The sequence below is a fragment of the Notamacropus eugenii genome, chromosome 4, assembly GCF_028372415.1.
Source record: "Notamacropus eugenii isolate mMacEug1 chromosome 4, mMacEug1.pri_v2, whole genome shotgun sequence".
NCBI classification, from domain to species: Eukaryota; Metazoa; Chordata; class Mammalia; order Diprotodontia; family Macropodidae; genus Notamacropus; species Notamacropus eugenii.
The window spans coordinates 263,596,790-263,617,754 of NC_092875.1; the positions used below are offsets into that span (position 1 = coordinate 263,596,790).

The 20,965-nt window shown below is 36.3% G+C and overlaps 1 protein-coding gene across 6 annotated transcripts in view; it reads left to right on the plus strand.

Moving 5' to 3' along the window:
- The window catches only part of SPIDR (scaffold protein involved in DNA repair), a 571,461-nt gene that overhangs the window by 498,584 nt on the left and 51,912 nt on the right, over window positions 1-20,965 (plus strand). For 5 of the 6 annotated variants that reach the window (XM_072604554.1, XM_072604553.1, XM_072604548.1 and 2 more), the window contains 3 exons: window positions 8,833-8,920; window positions 10,090-10,233; window positions 10,324-10,395. In XM_072604554.1, coding sequence (XP_072460655.1) covers window positions 8,833-8,920; window positions 10,090-10,233; window positions 10,324-10,395 — 304 coding nt within the window. The remainder of the gene's footprint in view (window positions 1-8,832; window positions 8,921-10,089; window positions 10,234-10,323; window positions 10,396-20,965) is intronic. The other variant, XM_072604549.1, reaches the window with a different exon arrangement.

Genomic DNA, 20,965 nt, shown 5'->3' on the forward strand with positions numbered 1-20,965 from the left:
GCTGTTCTCAGGTCCTTATTTCTGAAATGCTTATCAAATGAACATGTGACTGTTTTTGTTTGTTCTTTGTTTTCAAAGAGGACCAGTAACATCCCAGGGTGATATCTTGACTTGTAGTAAATTGGATTTAAGTAAGGCAGAGTTGCACAATACCGGCAGCCTCACTCCTTCTTCCAGAGTCATCAAAATCCAGTGGCAACACAAAAGTAGGGATGATTGGGGATGGCCTGGGATGTAGTGATGGCCTTGGTGTCTTTGATGTCTGACCAAGCCATCTTCATGCCCATTGAAACAAATTGTTCTCATTCACCCATTCTGCTGGAAGAAATCTTCACATGCTTGAAGAAGACATCCCCCTAACTTACCTATGGGTTTGAGACCTTTGTGTGGTTACCATCAACCTGGTTTAGCCCATCTGCCAAGATAGTTTTATCAGAATGTAGCCACTGTGCATGCTACAGCTTCTTGGAGCCACAGATGAAAGTTGGGTGAAACAGGTCAGCACCAAAGATGGATGAGCAGCCTTGCAAAGGGCTCACAACAGAGGTGCTAGTCGTCTGATGTACAAAATGAACCCAAAACACAACCAAACATTTTTGCACAGTCACATTGAGGACAAATTTTCAAGAAGTTAAGTTTGGAATATTTTGTGAAATTTGAGAGCATTCTGAGTTCTGGATGATTATGAATGCCTGTAGCTCCTAATTCTGTTTTTAAGAAGTTTTTTTAAATATACAAGAAAGAATTTTTGAATTCTTTTTTGAATTTTAGTTCCCTTTTCAGAGTCACAAAATGGTAGCAGTTATACTATAGAATTCCCAATTTACTATATCACTATATCATAATCTTTTTGAAATATGAAATGAGGTCGAAGTGGTCCAAGTTCTTCTGAAACAAAATTTTAGGATATCATTTGGATTTAGACTTGAGGAAAAGACTATACTTAACCCTACCAAAATGCAGTTTTCACTTTGTAAATAAATTAATATTAAGTTCTTTGAGCTATTTCATTATATCTGATTATAAAATTTAGATTATCAAGTAAAATTTGCTTCTAAGTACTTCACATTGAGTTTGTAACTCCTTTTTTCTTTCCTGATACTGGGTCCTTCAACTGAAATCAACGTGCATATATTAAATGTGCTTTATAAGATCAATGAAAATATATGGAATATATTTGTATGTTCTTAATATATTAATAGCACTTAGTATATTTAGTAGCATTTTAATGATACAAAGAATTGGAAAGAAAGAGGGTAGTGCGCATTGAGTGGGAAATGGCCAAACAAATCAGAGTATGTGAATATAACAGAATACTATTGTGCCATAAAAATATAATGAAAATGAAGAATTCATAGAATTGTGTGAAAGGCTACAGTATAAAGATAGCACAACTAGGAGAGCAGTTTACATAATGATAACATAAAGCAAAACAACTTTGAAAACATCAATAAAGTTTACCATCTTGACTTCAGGTGATTGATGGTAGGAGGTGATTGATTATAAGTGTGGAAAGATGCATATATTGTCAGACATAGCCAGTATGTTGGTTTGTGTTTCTTTGTCATACTTTTTTGCTACAAGAGAGAACTTTATTGGTGGAGAAATAGACACGGGAAAGTGAAAGTGATGTAAAAAAAGGAATCAATAAACTTTAATTTGCCAAATCCATTGTTTCTTCCTAAAAGGAGTCGTAGACTTTGCTGTAACTAAGTATCTATGCTCAAATATTAACAACACTATAAATGATTCACTGACATGATTGAACTTCATATTTTTCAAGTATAAATGTTCCTATAAATAATGCAGTGGGATGTGATGTTCAGTCTTCCCTTGGTTTCTATGACAATGTATTTACTTCCTACCTCTATCACCATTCCCTTGTTTTCTTCACTGGCTCTTTTCTGGCCTTTTCATGTGAGATCTCTCCACCTAAATCATATCATGTATTCTCATTGCTTGAATTATCATGAATGACTCCCAGATCTATGCCTTCAAACTTATCCTCACTCTTAAACTCTAGATAGATATTTTCCAACTGTCTCCTATCTATAGTGGTATGTCTCACCAGTCATTCATTCATTCATGTGCAAAACAAAATTTATTTTTCTCCAAAAACATATTCATCTTTATGATTTTCATACTTTTAATTATGACACCATTTGTTTAGTCATCATATGTTCACAATATTGGGATTTATCTTTGATTCTTTCCTCTTCCTTATTGTCCACTTCCCAAATAACAAAATGTTAAAACAATAAATGATTCCGTTATAACACATAGTATTAGTCTGTTTGGTATGACTTTAAGAATTATAGTATAAATACAAGTCAACAAGCTTTATCTTCTGATTATAATAGGAACTGTTTTTTTTATTACCCCCAGAAACAAATTCTGCTACTGAAAGCCTATGAGATCTAAGAGTGTGTCAAAGAACCTTCAGCAGAACTTACTAAGACAAGGAAAGCAGTAACACCTCAAGGAAAACTCATTTCCTTCAGCTTACTCAGTGAAATTTATTGATTTTTTTTCTCATTTATTTTTATAAGCATTTGTTAATATGTTGGTGGTAATTCATGAGCTAGCAAAAATGTCTTAGGCACTTTAGTTAAGGCTGAAGTTTTTGCTTCTATTTTTTTGTTGTTCAACCATTTTGGTTGTGTCCAACTTTCTGACCCCATTTGAGGTTTTCTTGGTAAAGATACTGGGGTGGTTTGCCATTTCTTTCCCCAGATCATTTTAGAAATGAGAAAACTGAGGCAAACAGGGTTAAGTGATTTACCCAGGATCTCTCAGTTATTAGTAAGTTTCTGAGGTCACATTTGAACTCAGGTCTAGAAAAGGAAATAGCAAAACACTCTTTGTGTTTGCCTTCCTGATTATAGGATTGGATCTCTATCCATTGTGCTGTGCTCCTATTATTCAGTGATGACATGTCAAACTGATAACTCCTTAAAGAAAATAAAAGTAGATCTAGTGTTAATCTAGAAAGGTCTAGTATCTGCAATGGAAGTTCTTTCACAGTTAAAAAAAAATGAATTTCGGGGGCGGAGCCAAGATGGCGGAGTAGAAAGATGCACATACACATAGCTCCGAACCCACAACACACAGAATGGCTAGAGGGGACGAACTCACGGTGAATTCTGCACCCAGAGGCCACGGAATATTGGAGCGAGGGAGATTTCTGTTCCGGAGAGACCTGCAAACCTCTTGCGGGGGGTCCTTCGCGCTGCGGACTGGGCGCCGGGACTGGGAGCAGAGGGCAGCCCTGCAGCGGCCGCGACACCGTGAGGAAAAGATCCGAGCGGGCTCCGGAGACGGGATCTCCAGCTGAGGCACAAGCCCCCCCACCAACAGGTGACGGGGGTCGGTGAGAGAGTCTCTTTGGCGGGTCGAGAGGGGAGTGGGGTGCCCCCATGGCTCGGGCCCCCCCCCCCCAGGAGATAGAAGCTGAGAGGCGGCTGCAGACAGGGGCTCCCCAAGCGGGCGGGAGCCTGGATCCATTGTGGAAGGTCTGTACATAAACCCCCTGAGGGAACTGAGCCTGAGAGGCGGCCCTGCCCCGACCTGGCCACCTGAACTTAATTCTCACACTGAATAGCAGCCCTGCCCCCACCAAAAGCCCTAAGGCGGGAAGCAGCATTTGAATCTCAGTCCCCAAACGCTGGCTGGGAGGACCAGGAGGCGAGGTGGGAGTGAGGAGAATATTCAGAGGACAAGTCAATGGCTGGGGAGAATGCCCAGAAAAGGGAAAAGAAATAAAACTATTGAAGGCTACTTTCTTGGAGAACAGATATTTCCTCCCTTCCTTTCTGATGAGGAAGAACAATGCTTACCATCAGGCAAAGACACAGAAATCAAGGATTCTGTGTCCCAGCCCACCCAATGGGCTCAGGCCATGGAAGAGCTCAAAAAGAATTTTGAAAATCAAGTAGAGAGGTGGAGGAAAAACTGGGAAGAGAAATGAGAGGGATGAAAGAGAAGCATGAAAAGCAGATCAGCTCCCTGCTAAAGGAGACCCAAAAAAATGTTGAAGAAATTAACACCTTGAAAACTAGCCTAACTCAATTGGCAAAAGAGGTTCAAAAAGCCAATGAGGAGAAGAATGCTTTCAAAAGCAGAATTAGCCAAATGGAAAAGGAGATTCAAAAGCTCACTGAAGAAAATAGTTCTTTCAAAACTAGAATGGCACAGATGGACACTAAGGACTTTATGAGAAAGACAGATATCACAGAACATAGTGTGCATATTGGAAAAATGGAAGATAATGTGAAATATCTTATTGGAAAAACAACTGACCTGGAAAATAGATTCAGGAGAGACAATGTAAAAATTCTGGGACTACCTGAAAACTATGATCAAAAGAAGAGCCTAGACATCATCTTCCATGAAATTATCAAGGAAAACTGCCCTGAGATTCTAGAACCAGAGGGCAAAATAAATATTCAAGGAATCCACAGAACACTGCATGAAACAGATCCAAAAAGAGAAACTCCTAGGAACATTGTGGCCAAATTCCAGAACTCCCAGGTGAAAGAGAAAATATTGCAAGCAGCTAGAAAGAAACAATTCAAGTATTGTGGAAATACAATCAGGATAACACAAGATCTAGCAGCCTCTACATTAAGGGATCAAAGGGAATGGAATAGGATATTCCAGAAGTCAAAGGAACTAGGACTAAAACCAAGAATCACCTACCCAGCAAAACTGAGTATAATACTTCAGGAGAAAAAATGGTCTTTCAATGAAATAGAGGATTTTCAGGTTTTCTTGATGAAAAGACCAGAGCTGAAAAGAAAATTTGACTTTCAAACACAAGAATGAAGAGAACCATGAAAAGGTGAACAGCAAAGAGAAGTCATAAGGGACTTACTAAAGTTGAACTGTCTACATTCCTACATGGAAAGACAATATTTGTAACTCTTGAAACATTTCAGTATCTGAGTACTGGGTGGGAGTACACACACACAGATGCACACACGCACACATACATAGAGACAGAGTGCACAGAGTGAATTGAAGAGGATGGGATCATATCTTAAAAAAAAAAATGAAATCAAGCAGTGAGAGAGAAATATTGGGAGGAGAAAGGGAGAAATTGAATGGGGCAAATTATCTCTCATAAAAGAGGCAAGCAAAAGACATATTAGTGGAGGGATAAAGAGGGGAGGCAAGAGAAAAACATGAGGTCTACTCTCATCACATTCCACTAAAGGAAAGAATAAAATGCACACTCATTTTGATGGTAAAACCTATCTCACAATACAGGAGAGTGGGGGACAAGGGCACAAGCAGGGTGGGAGGGAGGATAGAGAGGAGGGCATGGGGAGGAGAATGCAATCCGAGATCGACACTCATGGGGAGGGAAAGGATCATAAGAGAATAGAAGTAATGGGGGACAGGATAGGATGGAGGGAAATATAGTTAGTCCTGTACAATACAAGTAGTATGGAAATCATTTGCAAAACTACACAGATTTGGCCTATATTGAATTGCTTGTCTTCCAAAGGGAAGGGGTGGAGAGGGAGGGAGCTAAAGAAGTTGGAACTCAAAGTGTTAGGATCAACTGTAATGTTCTTACCACTAGGAAATAAGAAATACAGGTTAAGGGGTCAAGAAAGCTATCTGGCCCTACAGGACAAAAGAGAAGACGGAGACAAGGGCAGAGAGGGAGGATAGAAGAGAGAGCAGATTGGTCACAGGGGCAATTAGAATGCTTGGATTTGAGGGGGGAGGGGACAAAAGGGGAGAAAATTTGTAACCCAAAATGTTGTGAAAATAAATGTTAAAAGTTAAAAAATAAAAATAAAATAAAATATATAATGAAAAAAATGAATTTCTAACAAAATTAGTAATATAGAAAAATTGGTGAAAAATTTGAATAAGTGAACAGAATAAATGGGAAGCAAACTCTCAAGCTGGAAGCAAATCACCAGAACATGAGGTAAAACAAGTATAACTCAAGTATTAAATAAAAATTTTAAACCAACAAGCAAAGATTATAGGACAAAAAGATAAGAGGTAATCTGAGAGTTATCAGATTACCAAAAAATTTCAAAGAAATAAAAGTCTAAGCATTGCTTTGTTTGTTGTTTTTTCCAGAAAATCACTCAAGAAAATTTCCCAGAATAGTGAAATTTAAGGACAAACTAAAGATCAATATAAGCTACTAAGTGCCCTCAGAAAGAAATGTCATATTTAACTTACCCAGAACCATTGTTGTCAAATTCCAGAGCTTCTTCAGTATTATCTACAAAAACTCAAGAAAAGCTTCAATGTGACAAAACTTATATATATATATATATATATATATATATATATATATATATATATATATATATATATATATATATATATATATAATGTTGTATATATTATAATCAAGCATGGTACAGAAGAAAAAAACAAATTTAATAATTGTTACTGAATGTTATATGATTGAAATTCACCACATATTTCAGGAAGGATTTTAAAGAACACAATGATCAGTATTACATTGGCTATAGAAAATATACCCAAGACAAAAAGACACTTCTAGTTTTAAAATGAGAGGCTGGGAAAAAAAATTTTAGCATGCATCAGCCACCTTTAGAGTTGCAGTTACAATTTTGGATAAAGCTTATTTGAAGTTATAAATCATTGAGAGATAAAACATGGAAGATATCATGATTAAGGAACCATTAACAGCAAAAATATATCATTCTAAATATGCAGCTAAATGACAGAATAACATTTTCAAAGGAAAAATTAACTAAATTACCAAAGAATCTAAATAGAAAAATACTAAGCAGATGTCAAGACTCTTCCTGACCCACTTATGAGGTTTTCTTGGCAAAGACACTGAAGTGGTTTACCATTTCCTTCTCCAGTGAATTAAAGTACACAAAAGTTAAGTTACTTACCCAGGATCACATAGCTTATAAATTTCAGAGGCTGTGTTTGAACTCAGGTCTTACTGACTTTAGGCTGAGGGTTCTTTCTACTGAACTACCTCATTGCCTGTATGCAGAATATAGTAAGTCAAACAAAAATGTAAATAAGAAAGAAGTTACTGAAAAATTTAAAGAAACAATCCTAGAAATACAGATTTTATAACTGTAGGAAGAGATTTAAGTTTACTTTTCATTCAAACGTCAGTAGGACAACAAAAAATATTTACATTTTACAGCATAGAGAACTTCTAAACAGACATAGAAAACAAGATATTATAATCAATAAAGGAAATGTGATTTTTTTTAAAAAGATGAAGACCTAAAGGCAGACTAAAAAAATTTCTTCAAAATAATTGAATTAAAAAAAAGACAATAAAATTATATTAAAGATGATGCCGATGACAATAGTACAACATTGCAAAATGTATGGGATTTAGCTAAAGTAGTTCCTAGTAAGAAAATTATTTCCCTGATTGCTTTTATTAAGAAAAGAGGAAAAAAAAGATTAAGATAAATGTGCAGCTTAAAAAGACTTCAAACTGACAAATTAAGACATCAAAAATAAGTTCAAAGAAAAAAAAATCCCTAAGAACAAAGAACAAATTAATAGTGTTGAAAGCGAAAACAATTAATAAATCCTTAATAAGCAAAACATGAAGGATATGGATTTTTAAGACCTATAAATTGATAAACCATTAACTAATTTCACCAAAAAGAAAGAGAAAAACCATAAATATAATAGCAGCAACAACAATGAAAACAATAATGAAGATAATAAATTATATTGTTTTATCCATAAATAAAGAAAAAGCCTGTGGTAAAATACAACATCCTCTTATTTTGAGAACACTAAAAAGAATAAGGGTAGAAGAATTTTCCCTTAAAAACAATAGAAAGCATTTGTCTTCTTTTGTACCCAAGAGCCAGTTTTATATAAAATGAGAAAATTTTAGCACTTTTCCAGCTCAAAACAGGGATTAAGAATATGTATTCAGTAAACAGAAGTGAATTGCTTTAGCATGAAATACTTAATTCTGGAAAACAGTAACAAAAATGTGTGTAGCCTTTAACCCAGTAGTCCCACTACTAGAACTTTGCCCAAGGGATATTAGTGGAGGTGGAAGTGAGGGAATAGGCAAAACTTCTCACTGCAGAATCATTCCTAATGGTACTATCATATTTAAAAAATTGAGGGAATGGCTGAAAATAGTGTTATATGAATATAATGGAATATTACTGTACTACAAGAAATTTGGAGAATTTGAAGAATTCAGATAAATATGAGATTTATGTGTTGCAAAGAATCTAGAACTAAAAGGATATGCCTATTCATTACAGCTATCTAGTTAAAGATAATGACAGCAATAAATCCAGAGTATATATCCAGTAAAGAAATTCAAAAAGGACCATGGAAACAAGGAAGTAGGTATTACTCTGTTCAAGTCTCTCTCTTTCTCATATATGTGTGTGTGCATATATATATGCACACATACAGAGACACACATATGTATTTATATACACATGTACACACATAAATACACACATATACATACATACATATATACATGTGTTCACACATACACATCTTTACTGGTGGTAGTAGCAATTCTAGAATTTCTGAATTTTAAGGGGCCTAAGTGACCTTCTAGTTCAACTCATAACTGATAAAAAAGAATTCCCTCTAGCATATACCTTCCAAGTGGTTGTCTAGGAGGGAGGTAAAGAAGTTGCAGAATAGGTGGCCCAAGAAAAAGCATGACTTTCTTTGGTATAGTGTCTACTATTCTATCTAGTACCATATTCTAGTGAATACTTTTGGATGAAGAAGAGGATTTATGCCTTCATGCACTATTCCTTTTTTTTTTTTTAATCTACTGTATTCTATTTTTATTATTTTAAGGGCAATGGGACTTTTTAGTCTGATTGACAGCTTGTGGCCTCCGTTGATGCCTTTGAAAATTCCTGGCCAAAGTCAAGACTGTGAAGAGGTAAGTCCAAATAAACCTTGGGTTCTCTTGAATAAACACTGGGTTCTCCTTCCATGATAAAAGATCAAGGACCAACATTTTTAATACTGCTTCATAAATCTCCCTGTTCCTGTGTTAGGTCATATAAATAAAAATGGGTTTCTGATCTCTAAATCAGAAACATCCAAACATTTAGGGCTTTTTTCATCATGTCTCCTTTCTCTACCAAATAATAAAGCCATTCTAAGCTCATTTGAAGTATATTTTAAAACAAATCATCACTACAGCCAAAAACCAGAAAATACCAAACCCTTTTGTCAAAATTTAAAACTTTAGTTTTTGCCCTGACCTCCTAAATACTTCCCATCTATCTCCTCTGCAAGCTGTCAGTCTCTCCCCAATCCTCTCTATGAGTTGTCTTCTCATTGGAACTAAACTTCTGCAAGGTAGGGCCTATATTTCTCCACTGCTTATCATAGTGCCTGACACATAGTAAATGCTTAATGAATGTTTTCAGTCTTTTTTTATTAAAACAAGTCATTCCCAAAATACAGTTTTATTACCTGCGTGACCATGAGACAAGGTACTTCATTTCTCAGTGCCTTCCTAATCAGTAAAATAGGGATAATAATATTGGTACACCTACAACTACATGACATGCTTGTTATGAGAGAAATGCTTCATATACCTTAAAGCCCTACATAATGTAAATTATTATTATTTATTATTATTATCATTCTCTGCTTCACATTTACTTATAGAACCAACTCTCAATTATCCATAAGAGAGAAGGGAGGAGAGGGAGAGACACAGTGATAAATGAAATCCACTAATTAGCAAAATCTTTAGTTTAATCAATAGTTTATGTTCCATTTCCTAGTAAAGCATTTCCTGGAGCTGTTAACAGGTGGCCGGGTTGACTGATTTTTTTTTAATCTCTACTCATTACCTTTCCTTTCCTTATATAGCACGGCCTGATTGGCCATAGTTCTCAATCCTCAAAGCTTTACAGTGTTCATAAATGTAGCCTCAGTCCTCTTCCAGCCAAGAGCTAAACCTGGCGTTGTCATACCAGTCAAACCAGCATGGTGAATGTCCAAGAGGAACTAAAGAACTATTTCTGTAGGACAGTTATCAAGAAAGTGTTGATTCCATGGTAATTTTAGTTCTTTCCTCTTCATTTTAAACAGATGAAAGTTCATCAGAAGCCTCCCAGTTTCTGTTATATACTCACTGCTTGTCCAGAACCAGGAGAAGTTGGTGTAAAAGTGGAAAACACACTTTCTACTATCTACCGGCCCCCATCCATATATTCCTTAAAAGATGTTCTTAAGGTAACGTCTTTGCTTAAAATCCCCTCTCCCTTTTCTTTTCTCCTGTGCCTTTCATATCATTTATCTTACTTGTATTCATCTCTTTAAAAGATGTTACAGGCAGGTGGTGTTGGGGGTCATCGTTGCAGTTTCCAGGCCCAAGTGATATATCAAAGGCTGCAGGTAATCTTTCTTATCTAATAGGTGCCATGCTCAAAAATGCGCTGAATGTGAGAGGTGATTTTATTGAAAAGGAATTTGAATTTTCGGAGATCCGTCAAAGCAGTAATGTAGTAATAGTTTTTAATAGAACAACAGAAAATTTTTTAACTCTGTTAAATCACTGGAGTTCAGCCATTTTCTGATACACCAAGCTGCCCAGAAAAGTGAAACAAAGGATAGATAACTACTTGCCAAATTAGAAATAGTCTTAACCACAAGCTTTGCACAAAGCTATGTCGAAAGAACTATTGACAACAGCCACTGGAGTCCATGTGAGTTCCTTAAAATGATTCTTATGAGTGTCAACCTCTGTCCTGGTCCAGACTGATCTTGTCATCTGTTTACCAGCCCCACAACAATATTTCTTTAGACAGCTGGAAGTTGGCTAAAAAAGAGAATATTCTCAGTCAGGCTAGAGATAATATGATCCACATCCTCCTAGAAACCTAGTGTTGATCATCACTAAGAAAATAACATTAGTGCTAATCCAAGTCACTTAAGAGAGACTTAAAACTTCCCATTGAAAAAAAATGTTTTTTGTTATTTCTTGCCTTCTAAAAAATTTGTTCTTTAGCAGGTAAGAATAACATCATAACCCACATGAAGAAGTAACCACGGAGTCTAGAAAAGAATTATTAGTCTCAACAAGAAAATACCTCCATAACTTTATCTGTTTTATGAACCACTGAGCAAACAAGACAGGACCAGTTTGATTTCTCTGTAGAGAAACCTAATTGAAAGTCAGTTTATCCTTTGGAGGTTTCTTTGCATCTTATGACCCTCTAAAACCTCCTTGGTTTCACATTTACCCTAAATTATGCTATCTACCTCCTGACAGAAAAACTCGAAGTGTAGATTGAGAGATATCTTTTTTGGACATGGCCAATTCAGAAATTTTTTTGCTTGACTGTACATTTTTATAACAAGGGTTTTGTTTTCTCATTGAGGGTAGAGGCTGGGGAAGGGAGGTAAGGAAATGGGAGAAAGAGGAGATAGATTTTTTTGTGGATTGAAAAAAAAAACAATTTAACTTTTAAAATAATTTTCACAGATGAAGTTTATAAGCTTGTTCCTGCCAAACTGATTTATATCAATCTGATTACATGAAGAGAGGAAGTCTTCATCTGTTAAAAATAAAGAAAAAGAAACTTTTAAGAAGGCAAAGACTTCCAAAAATCCATTTTTTTTAGTTATCCTGAAGGAGACACTATAGAAAATGCTGTGCATTAATAATTTTTAAAAATGCTACCTACCTACATGTGCTGGCTTCCTACATGACATTATGTGATACTCTAACTTGTTACACTAAATAATATGGTCCTAGAAGTTTTTATATAGATAATATGGTCTTAGATAATTATTTTATGTATTTTATGACCATTAGTTTATGGTCATAGCTGGAGAATTTAGCTACAAGCTTAAAGGAATTAAATGCCCTTTTTTTCGTTTCAAATTCTCTCCCTTCCTTCATTTCCTCTCACACCCATTGAAAAGGCAAGACATTTTAATTATATTAATATTTCACAATTGGGCATCAGTACTTTTTCTGAGTCCTTTGTGCATAGTAAGATGCAATAAATATTGTTGAATGAATATCAAAGAGAAGTCCCTAAAGTGGGCACATGCCACCCTTGGTGGTCCCTTGGGAGGGGGTATCTACGACTCTGCCACATGCATCTTTCTTCCTATTGTCTCCTGTTCTTCCGTTCTGACTTCCCACTTGTTTCCTTTCTTTCTCTCCTTGGCTAAGCATGCCAGCAGAGATCATCAGCATTTCTTATCTCCATCCTTGCTGGCAAGTAAAACTAATTAGGTCCATAACACTGGTGTAGTCAAAAGACCTTTAGTTTTGTTGTCAAAGAACCTGGCCTCCAATCCAGCCTCTGAACACCTAAGATCTATGGAATTCTGGATAAGTCACTTAACCTCCTTGGGACCCAGTTTCCTCGTCTTTATAATGAAAGGATTGAACTAAATGACCTCTGACATCCCTCCTCACTCTTAAATCTGTTCCTCTGTCTTCTGAGATATATTTCAGCTCTAAATCTGTGTTCCTATAATCATTTGCCTTAAAGTTCCCTGGCCTCTTAAATGGCAGAATAACAGTCCATAAGATAAGAGGGTGCTACTCCACCCCAAACCACTATTCCCATCCCTTATTATAACCTATAGAATCACAGAATGTTAGAGCTAACAAAAGTCATTTCTTCTAACTCTCTTATTTTACAAATGAGGAAACTGAGAGACCAAGAAAGGACTTGATTTACTCCTGGGGTCTTTATCTTTTAAGTGCCTGAAAGGTGACTTGAACCCACTTTATCTAAGCCAGAGATTCTCCCAGTTCTGTTCCTGGAGCAACATCTGCAAATGACCATCAACCATAAAAGCCATGGGGTTGCTGTGTGACCTCCAGAGTCAGTGTATGCCCTGATACATTCCAGTGAATAAATTAGAGATCTTGAAAGAGACACAAGGTTGTGCATGAAAGAACCACATGCACACAGGAGCCTCACTAAGGAGCTCTGATCTAGACCATCTCATTCATGAAATAGCCTCTGAACTAACAGATTCCTTCCTCACTGTTCTTAAAAACTTGCCTGAAGCCCCATCTCTAGGAGGCCTTTTTTTTATTAAAAGCTACTCTTTTTAATTCCCCCATTATAGTGCTTATGGTCTTTCCAGTCAAAGTTCATTCCAATGTATTATCTCCTTTGATCCTCACTGTCCTTTTTGGTAGGCAGGTCTGATACCCTCATATTTCAAATGAGGAGAGTAATAAAAATGAGAGAGCTGGAAAAAAACTCCAGGCCTTTTGACTCCTGGCTCATTATACTTGTGACCAAGCTGTTTCCACTGTCACTTTTCTCTCTTACACAGGAATTCTATGGCAAGTCTTCACATATCTGTGGGGTTATTTTCTCCCTGTTAAGACTGTGGGCTCCTAGAAGGCCCAAACTGTATCTTATCTATGCTAGTCTCTCAAATAAATCCCTCCCCTAACATTTATTTAAGGGAGAAGTCAGAAAAAGCATTGAAGGAAGGGCAGAAAAATGGAAAGAAAAATGAAGAATTACCTTGTTGAAATGACATATACACTTTTGTTCTATTATCTGATTGATTCCATGGCCATGTTTTTAGGCTGTTGGACAGTGGAGCTAAGAACAAAGTTTTGAGTCATTATAAATGGAGTGGAAGTTTAAACATTTGTCTAGAAAGATGCAATGAGGAAATGGGGGTTCGGACTCTGACCATCTCTCCCCCAAACAGTGCATAGTGGAAAATATCTTGTACTTGAGATTAAAAGATCTGGATTCAGGTCCTAGTTCTATAACTTTGAACAGGTAGCATTGTCTTCCTACGTATCCGTTTCCTCCTCTATGAAATGGACATTTGCAAACTGCAGCTCTAAAGAGCCATCTAAATGTAAGCTCTTTGTTGTTTTAATTATTATTGTAAAAACATGCATGATGGCTGTTGCCTGCATGGGATCTACACTCTCTCTACATAAAATGTCATAAGTTGAAACTTGTCTGTCCTTTGTCAGAAAGATTGTTTTTTCACCTTCTGTATGTTATAAGGAGGGGACGTAGATAATGGGTAGTGCAGTAGATAGAGTTCCAGGCCTGGAGCCAGGAAGGCATATCTTCCTGAGTTCAAATCTGGCCTCAGACACTAGTTGTGTGACCCTAGGCAAGTTACTTAACTCTTGTTTGCCTCAGTTTTCTCATCTGTAAAATGAGCTGGAGAAGAAATCAGCAAACCACTCCAGTGTCTTTGCCAAGAAAACTACAGGAAGGGTCACAAAATCTTTCATGGCTCAAAAATGACTGAATGGAATGTGTTATCTGGAGGCTCTGGACTGAACAAACTCATTGATTAACATCAGGAAAACAAGCTCTAGACAATCATTTAATTTTTTTGCTTGATAGAGGAAATAAATGCCTTCTCTTCCCAGACCTTTTGAAAGCATAATCTTATCAGGAGCTAAAGAGAGAAGCCTGGTATTTCTAATTTTTTCATTGTTGTTATTTGGATTAAGAATTCTATTTTACAAGGAAAATAAATTCCATCTGTGCTGTTTACTGTGCTCAATTGTAACCAGATCCTCCTGTTGTTGTCTTCTGTGGCCTCTATGTTCAGAACAAGTTGACATGATAACTTTACTAGTACTTCTGATTAACATTCTTCTTTTGATAACAGTGATTTTTGGTCACTGTGCAAATGCTTGCTTTCCTTTTCTTTCTTTTCTTTTTTTTTCTTTTGGACTGATTCTGTTCTTATATGTTACATGAGAAGAGTGCCTAACACAATGCTTGGCATAATATATGTGATAGGACCAGGGTTCCCCTTTTCCCTGAAATAGGTTCTAGTTTTCCCTAAAAGGCAACAAAATTTGTCTCTGGGGCTGAATTGTGACCCTGCCTCCCTCAATGAGGCAATCTTCTGGTTACCTAAAGATATAAGAAGTCCCACCCTTGTAGAGTCTGGGCTGCTCTGAGAGGATCACTGAGGACCATAAGCTCTCCTATCCTGCCCTACTAATTTACATTTTGGGGGAAGGGGGTGGGGCCTTACTTCTTTGAAAAGCTAAGTGCTTCTTTTATCTTCATATGTTAGCTGCCTAGCCTTGCTACCAGGGCAAAGTTAAACCTCTTTTGTTAACTATTCTGACTGTTTCATCCCAACAACAAACCTAAACAAACAGGATGTTGGCATTAGGCCCTCTCCTAACATTTGGCATAGCCAGAGCTTATTAAACAGAATTTGCTAAATTGAAATGATTTGCTACCTGTAAACATCACAGAAGCAGCTATGGAATTGGGTGGAACCTTAGAGGTTACCTAGGCCATGCCTGAATAGGAATACCCTCTGTAGTATCCTCTGGACAAATCATGGTGCAGAAGAAGAAGCTTTCCAAGGAGGGGGAAACTGCTACCTCCTTACTGCTCCCAGTCTGTTGCTTGGAAGTGCTCATGTATAGGACCTTTTACTTCATGATTCATCCTGAATCTACTTCTCTACAATTTCTACCCTTTACTCATTATTCTGCCCCCAACCAACCAGTCTAGTGCCTCTTCCGCAATGATTCTTTCATTTAATAATCATTTATTAGGCATAAATTATGAGCAAAGACACCAAAGGTACAAAGATGAACATGGCAAGAGGCTCTTGCCCTCAAGAAGCTTACATTTTATTGATTTATAAATAAATACAAGGTCATTTGATGATAGAGAGAGTGCTAATAATTATAGGAATTGGCTTTGGGTAGGTGGCATTTGAGCTGAGTCCTATCACATCTCTCCTAAATCTGACATCTCTAAGCTACATATCTTCAGGCCTTTAAGTCAATCTTCTAACAGGATTTTACCTTTTCTTCAGAAATACAGATATTCATTATAAAAATAGGTGGGTTTTAATGATCAACACCATCAAAAATATCACCTAAAATAGTCCTATAAACTGAAAAAAGAATATTCACTTAAGAAATTGATTAATGGATCATCCTAGTCACCTTCTACTGAAAACAATGTTTGGCTGGAATGGCCCTCCCAAAATGTGACATGTAAAACCAGATATAACATGTACTCCAAGTGTGGCCTCACCATAACAAAGAACACTTACCTATATACTATGCTTCTCTTAAAACAGTTTAAGAGTGAATTCAATTTTTTGCTAATATGTTACACTGCTGATTCATATTGAGTTTGTAATCCACTGAAAGACCCAAGATTTTTTTTAGATGATTTGTAGTCTTACCATGATTTCCCATGCTGTCCTTAATTGATTTTCTGAATCCAAATATTAATATTTTAAGTTTATCTTCATTGAATACCAACTTATTAGATATGTTATGTTAGTCTAATCTATTAAGGTCTAAATAGAATAGAGGGTGTTCAGCTGCAGCTTCCCTTCCCTTCTGGAGGGCTTTCCTTTCCCTTTCAGTTTTAAGCCTCATGATCATATTTGTAAAACTACAATCAAATAATTTAAAATTTTTCAATTAACAAGCAATTGTTTTCTCTACCTCACTCTCCTCCCCACCACCATTGGAGCAAAAATAAAAATAAAATACTTTAACAAATTTGCATAGTCAAGAAAAACAGATTGCCACATCAGCCATGTCCAGAATGTACATCTCAATCTTTTTTTTTTTGTTTTCATTGTTCCACAATCACTACCTTATAACTTAGATTTTTTTTCCTTCCCTCCCCCTCATTCCCCCTATACATGTCATTCTTTATCTTGAGTCAGTCACCTCTCTGTCAGGAGAGTGTAGAGTACTTCCTCATTCGTCCTCTGGAATCAGAAAGTCATTGAATCATTCAAGGTTTTTAAGCCCTTTGAAGTTAATTGTCTTTACATTGTTGTTGTATAAATTGTTCTCCTATTGCCACTCAGTTCATTCTGTGCTCAGTTTATATGTCTTCCCAAGTTTCTCAAAAACCATCCCTTTCATTCTTTGGTAGTATTCTACCAAACCCATTGCAACTGACAACCTTTCAATTTACCTTAATAGTTCACTTATCAAAAGGTAGAGAAAGCATCTTGGGAGAAATTCTGTTCTGGATCAGATTCTTACTAAAAGGGTTAGTCACTAACTGATTACCAGGGGTAGAAATGATGGGAACTTTCAAGTTTAAGTAAAAATAGAGCTAGAAGAGAGAAAAGCCAAGCTTAGTTAAGAATGCTAAATGAGTGGAAACAAAATAGGAGCACTAAAATAACTAAAAGTTGAAGCATGTCAGTAGAGCTATGTTAGAAAAAAAAAGGATTAGAAAATAGTTTGGAGTGATAATTGGGATGGATGGGAGAGTGATAATTGACAACAGAGAAAAGGCAAAGCTCATTCATTCTTATCTTACTTGTTTTTTTTTCCTTTATGCCAAGAAAAATGACCTTTATTCTTAAAATAATAAAAACCAAAATGGAAGCACCTAGCTGTCCTTGATGAATTCAGATTCTTCAACACAGACAAACTGTGCGTTTGTGTACTAAAAGGACTGCTAGATTGTATGTGTGCTTTCTGAGCCGTTGCTGGTAATAATATGAAAGGTCAAGTAGTGGCTCAAAAAGTAGTTATTAAAGTTTCAATGTCAACTTGGCAAAAGGTGCTATGGTGCTATTTAACATTTTTATCAGTTATTTGAATAAGGATGTAGATGGCTTGCTTATCAAATTTTCAATTGACAGAAGGGAGGGAGAGTATAGTAGAGGAAAGAGCCAGGATCTAAAATAATCTTGACAGGCTAGAGCATTGAACTGAATCAGTCTTACACTTGGGTTCAAAAAATCAACTTCTCAAATACAAAATAGAAAAGAGTTAGACAATAGTTTGCTTGAAAAAGATGCATTTTAAAGGAAGAGAATGGACCCCATGGGGCACAGAGAATGAGTGTATTGCAGACATAGGAGATGCCCATGGATGCCCAGGGAGACAAGGCCCAATAAGGCTAGAAGAACAGATTGTGTCTGGGTTATATAGGGTTTTAAAAGCTAAACAGAGGAATTTACATTTTATTCTAGAGGCAACAGGGAACTACTGAAATTTGTTGAGTAGGGGAGTCTATGCTTAAGGAAAAAGACTTTGGCAGCCTTATATAGGATGAAGTAGAGTGGTGGGAAATTTGAGGGAAGAAGACCGATTCGGAGACTTTTTCAGTATGTACGTGGGAGGTGATGAAGCCTTAAACTGAAGTGGTAACTGTGTGAGTGGAAAGAGGGGTAAGATTGAGGAACACAGCACAGCCCAGCATGGGCCACGCCATGGCAAAGACAGGAATGGAGTGGGCTTCATGGCGCCACACCACCCACAGCAGCTGTGGATCCCAGATTCCTTAACTCACAAATGCCAAAGACAACAGATCTGGAAAATAGATTCAGGAGAGACATTTTAAATATTATGGGACTACCTGAAAGCCGTGATCAAAAAAGCCTAAACATCATCTTTCATGAAATTAGCAAGGAAAACTGCCCTGATATTCTGGAACCAGAGGGTAAAATAAATATTGAAAAAATTTACTGATCACTTCCTGAAAGTGATCTGAAAAGAAAAACTCCTAGGAATATTGTAGCCAAGTTCCAGAGTTCCCAGGTCAAGAAGAAAATATTGCAAGCATCCAGAAAGAAACAAGTGTGAAAATACAATCAGGATAGCACAGGATCTAGCAGCTTCAACATTAAGGGATGGAAGGGCTTGGAATAGGATATTCCAGAAGTCAAAGGAACTGGGTTTAAAACCAAGAATCACCTACCCAGTAAAACTGAGTATAATACTTCAAGGGAATAAATGGTCATTCAGTGATATAGAGGACTTTCAAGTATTCATGATGAAAAGGCCAGAACTGAAGAGAAAATTTGACTTTCAAACACAAGAATCAAGAGAAGCATGAAAAGGTAAACAGGAAAGAAATCATAAGGGACTTACTAAAGCTGAACTGTTTACATTCCTACATGGAAAGATAATATTTGTAACTCTTGAAACGTTTCTCAGTATTTGGGTCATTGGAGGGATTATACACATAAATATATATAGACAAAGGGCACAGGGTGAGTTGAATAGGAAGGGATGATATCTAAATAAATAAAATTAAGGGGTGAGAGAGGAATATATATTGTGAGGGTAAAAATGGCAAGATTTGGTAACCAGTTGGATATGTGTAGTACAGTTCAGTGAGCAGTCCAGGATAATACCAAGGTTATGAACCTGAAACAGTAGAAAGATGATGATCGCTTCAACAGAAGTAAGGAAGTATAGAAAAGGAGAGGGTTTAGGGAGTAAAGGTAATAAATTCAGTTTTTAGACACTAGTTTAAGATGTCTTAATGGTAGCTACTTCTCTGTATTCTTCAAAGTTCCCAAAATAGTGCCAGGACCTTTTCATGGACTTAGCAATACTTAGTAATTATCTGATAACTATTTGTTGACAGACTTTGCCAGCTTTTGTTTATGTATTTGTTTTATCAAAATTACATTTAGAATGAATGTTAAAAATTGTTTTACATGTAATGGGGGATAAAAATAAAATATTATTTTTAAAAATCACATTTACAGAGAACTTAACTTTATGTTCATTTGTAGTTTAAAAAATGTTAGAAGTCAAAATATCAGTGGTAACAATTGAAGATTCAAGGTTCTTTTCCTAGTAGAACAAAATGCTCTATTTATAATTGTAAGAATATTTTTAATTTTCTAGCTCAATCAAATGTTTAAATTTCAGATGTGAACGATGTACTGTAAATGACACTGTGTTGTTATTTTCTGGAGCGTTTTTCTTTTCCTTCCTTTTCTGAATTTCCAGAGGACTTGCATTATCTGGAGATAGGTACATTTATTTCTGTCAGTATAATTTTATGAATCATATAATTCTTCTTAAGCAAATGAATCATTCTGAGATTTCTTCATGTTATTTGTTCACCAAAAAGGAAAATATCCCCTTTTAAAATTATGTATGATATTTTTACTCTTGAGAAAAATGCACATTAGCCTTAAAAATTTAACTTATCCAATTAACAAGATCACAGAATGTTAGAGTGAGAAGGTAACACAAAGAGCTTTGAGTCCAATCCATACCTAGATTTGTCATGAAGCCTTTGATTTAAAGACTTCCAATGAACTGGAACCCATTATCTTCCAGAGTAGCCTGCTCCACTTTGGGATAGCTCTAATTTTAGGAAGTTTTCCTTATGTCAGTTCTAATTTGCAACTGTTAACTTCTACCCATTATCCCTACTTTGCTATCTAGAGCCAAGCAGAGCCAGTCTTTTCTTCATGATCAGCATCCAAATTCTTGAAGATGGCTAGCATATCCCACCTAGGTCTTCTCCAGTTTCTTCAGCTAATTCCCATATAGCGTGAACTACAGGTCCTCTACTGAGTTCTCTTATTGCCTCAACCCTTATTATGACCCAGCTATGTATCAGTGTGAAAGTAACTTAACCGACTCATGATGGAAAATACCATCCACATCCAGAAAAAGAACTGTGCCATCTGAGTGCAGATCAAAGCATGCTATTTGCTCTCTTTTTTTGTTTGTTTCTTTTTTCTCATGGTTTCTCCGGTTGGTTTTACTTCTTCTTTACAACATGACTAATGTGAAAATATGTTTAATATGAATATGTATGTGTAGTCTGTATCAGAATGAACACCATCGGGGGGGGAATGGGAAGGAGGGGAAGAAGATTTAGAATTCAAAATCTTATGGAAGTGAGTGTTGAAAACTAAAAATTAATGGATTGATTAATGTTTTTTAAAAAAGATAAGAGAGTCACTTAACCTCTTGGCCACTATTTCCTCATCTGTAAAATGGGGATAAAAATAACACATACCACACAGGGTTGTTCTGAGGATTAAATGAGTTAACATGTAAAGTGTTTCATAAACTGCTAAAAGTGCCTTTTAAAGTGCTGTTTAAGTGGTAATTATTGTCATCAGCAATTTCTGGGAACTCTTCAGGTGTTCGTAATGTTCTTAAAATGTGGCATCAAGATCTAAATACAATATTCCATTTGTAATTGAGCAGGAATGATTTCAA